Source organism: Lycium ferocissimum, chromosome 5, assembly GCF_029784015.1.
Source record: "Lycium ferocissimum isolate CSIRO_LF1 chromosome 5, AGI_CSIRO_Lferr_CH_V1, whole genome shotgun sequence".
NCBI classification, from domain to species: Eukaryota; Viridiplantae; Streptophyta; class Magnoliopsida; order Solanales; family Solanaceae; genus Lycium; species Lycium ferocissimum.
The window spans coordinates 34,364,819-34,368,139 of NC_081346.1; the positions used below are offsets into that span (position 1 = coordinate 34,364,819).

Consider the following 3,321-nt stretch of genomic DNA (forward strand, 5'->3'; position numbering starts at 1 on the left):
GATTCACCGAGTCCGGACCTCCCTATGTACACTGAGCTTTTAGCCAAGTTGGGTTGCAACCTAGATGCCCTTGAGAACCTGATAAACTTGTCTTGCAATTTTGTAATGCTTCTGAGATCAGCCTTAGCAAATAGGAGCAAATCGTCTGCAAAACATAGGTGAGTGATACCTAGTTTCGCACATCTTGGGTGAAATTTGAAAGATTTGTCCTCTTTTAGCTCAGCCAAGCTCCTGCTGAGGTATTCCATTGCGATAGCAAAGAGATACGGAGATATGGGGTCTCCTTGTCGCAGTCCCTTGGCAGCCTCAAAGGGTGGAGATGGTTCTCCATTAATGAGAATAGAGTAGTTGACCGTAGTGACGCAACCAAGGATCCAATCCAGAAATCTCTTAGGAAAACCCGGACCCTCCGATGTTGCAATTATGGCCATTCAACAGAATCGTAAGCCTTTTGCATATCAACCTTTATCATACATCTAGGTGTGATGTGCTTTCTAGAGTAGGACTTTACAAGTTCATGGGCTAGTATGACACTATCAGCTATCTTCCTGCCAGGGATGAAACCAGATTGGGCATGAGAGATAATAGCTGGCATCACTTTTTGTAATCTGTTAGCCAAAATTTTTGCTATCAATTTATATAGAACAGTGCAGCACGCAATGGGTCGGTACTCCTTAATAGTAGCTGGATTTGGTACTTTAGGTAGCAAGGTTATGGTTGTACAGTTTACAGCTTTGAGCAGTTTCCCTGTGCTAAAAAATTCTAATACAGCTTCATTTACCTCCTTGTTGATCACAGGCCATGCTTTTTTAAAAAACAACGCATTAAAACCATCCACCCCAGGTGCTTTGTCGTCTCCAATGTCACCTAATGCAGCATATATTTCCTGAGTTGTGATGTCTGAGCATAAGTCTATTTGTTGCTGATGGGTGAGGCTAGGCCCTTTTCTCATTGTAAGCAGGTTCACGGCTTCCAACTGATGGGCAGCAGTACCCATAAGCGACTTGTAGAAGGAAATGATCTCATGTTGTATAGCAGTTGGTTCATGTAAAGTAGGTCCAGCAAGGCTAGTTAGCACATTTATTTGCTTTCTTTGTTTCCTGTCCTTTATCACAATTTGAAAAGTATTTGTTATTGCTATCCCAACTTTATCCAGGTGGCTCTGGATTTCTGTTGTAAAATCTTTTCTTCGATGAGGGACCATTTTTCTAGTTGTTGTAAAGTGACATGTTCTACGTCAGCTAGTTGATCATCATAATTTTGTGCCATTTTTGCTTGGACACTCTTCAGTTGTGCTCTAGCAGTGTTAATTTTTTCTGTGACCCCTTTGTATTCTTCATTGTTCAGTTTCTTGAAAGCTGGTCTGAGTTCTTTCAGTCTTTGCCAAACCATTCTCATTTTGCTACTGTTGGTTTGGTTCCTCCACCCCTCTGCAACTATGGTTAGAAAATTTGAGTGCTCTGCCCATACATTGAAAAACTTGAAGGAGACTTTGATGTTCGGATTATCTAACTTCATGGATAAAATCATGGGGGAATGATCTGAGATATGGGGTTGTTTAAAGTCCACTACTAGATGCCCAAATTGAGCCATCCAATCTGCATTTCCCATAGCTCTATCAAGTCTACTGCAGATTCTATTACCTCCCTTCTGCTTATTGGTCCATGTATAGTACTCTCCTCTCCAAGACACCTCCGTCAACGTGAGTTTCTGTACACATTCCTGGAAATCATGCACCTCAGAATTAGAAACAGTGCACACTTTGTAGTCTTCGAGCACATAGATCGCATTAAAATCCCCCCACAATAACCTGGGGGTGGTCATTTGCTGAGAGATTATATTTAGCTGTGCCCATAGTCCTTTCCTTTGCTCTATAGTGTTATAAGCATAGACAATAGTCATACAACAAGTAAAACCTGTATGTCTACACAGTAGTTTGACATGTATAAGTTGAGCTGATCTTTCCATTAACGTCACCTGGTAAGAAGTTTCATCCCACATTAACCATACCCTGCCATTGTGAGCATGGTCATAGTTAGTTATACTACTCCATGTGGGAGCCACTTTACTCAAGATTTTTTTCTCGCTTTACTCTCTTTACCCTTGTTTCCACTATTCCCGCTAACTTGATTCTTTGTTCTTCGTAGCAAAGTCTCAATTCCTTCTGCTTATAGACTTTGTTGAGCCCCCTAATGTTCCACACGAGCAAACTCATTGGGATATTTGAAATCCTCCCCCTTCACCTGAGGGAAGAAAATTAGCAGTCACATGGTCACTCTCCACTTCGTGTTTCCCAGTAGCTCTGGCAGGCTGTTGTGCTGCACTAATTCCTTGTTGTGCAGGTGAGGTAGTTGACTGCTGAGCTTGTTGGTCACTTTGGTGTAGAATTGGTCTCTTATCTACCCTTGGTTGATCCAATGGAGTATTAATTTGCTCTTTATCATGTAGTCGTGCTGGTTTAAGAGGAACTTGTTTTTCAGCTTGCTGTTCTTAGCGTACTGAACCGCCTTCAAATTGTCTTGGATTTGGTGCCTTTTCCCCCAGCTGCTCCTGTTGAGGACCCTCAGATACTTTTGATATCCAAACTTGTTCAGGTTGCTGTTGACCTCTTCTCCGTCGTCTGGGCCTTGGTTGAGGTGGTTTTGGGTGTTCTTCTGGGGGGCATTGATGTCCTAGTTGTAGACATCTATCACAAAAAGTAGGCCTCCAATCATAGAGAACCTGCTGCTCAAATATCTCACCAGATGGGTCTAATACGTTAATTGACTCCGAAAGAGGTTTGGTGATATTAACTTCCACTAGTATTCTAGCAAATGATATCCTTGTCCTCTTTAAGGTACATTCATCTGTAAATAGTGGCACACCCAGGATACTTGCAATTTTTCCCAAGGAATCTGTACTCCAATAGCTCACCGGTAACTTAGGAAATTTAATCCATAGTGGGATCTCATTTAAGAATTCTTCATTGATATCAAAGTGAGGATTCCACATCTTGAGGATAATTGGTTTGTTGTTAATAGAATAAGGACCAGCAACCAAAATTTTATTCAAGTCATCCATATCTTGAAATTTTGCCACAAAATATCCTGCCTCATGAAGATACAAATCCGGTACTGCCACTATGCGGCCAATTCTGAGCAATATACCTACACATTTGTTTGTATCCTGGGTTCTCCCCAACTACATACACAACTAATGAACATTTCCATTTTTGTGCTTCGACTTCCACCTCATGTTTATCCAATTTAGCCACAATTTTCCCATCAATTACATCAGGGGCAACATAATTCAACGCCTGTCCATTTTGTGGCACTCGATTAC

At 41.5% G+C, this 3,321-nt stretch overlaps 1 protein-coding gene across 1 annotated transcript; it reads right to left on the minus strand.

Annotated features, from left to right (window-relative positions):
- Positions 1 to 1,137: 1,137 nt before the first annotated feature.
- Positions 1,138 to 3,060, minus strand: LOC132057742 (uncharacterized). The gene is made up of 3 exons (XM_059450343.1): positions 2,505 to 3,060; positions 2,244 to 2,453; positions 1,138 to 1,871 (listed from the first exon to the last, which is right to left on the minus strand). The coding sequence occupies exons 1-3, from the start codon at positions 3,058 to 3,060 to the stop codon at positions 1,138 to 1,140; spliced, it is 1,500 nt and encodes a 499-aa protein (XP_059306326.1).
- Between the last annotated feature and the right edge of the window lie 261 nt (positions 3,061 to 3,321).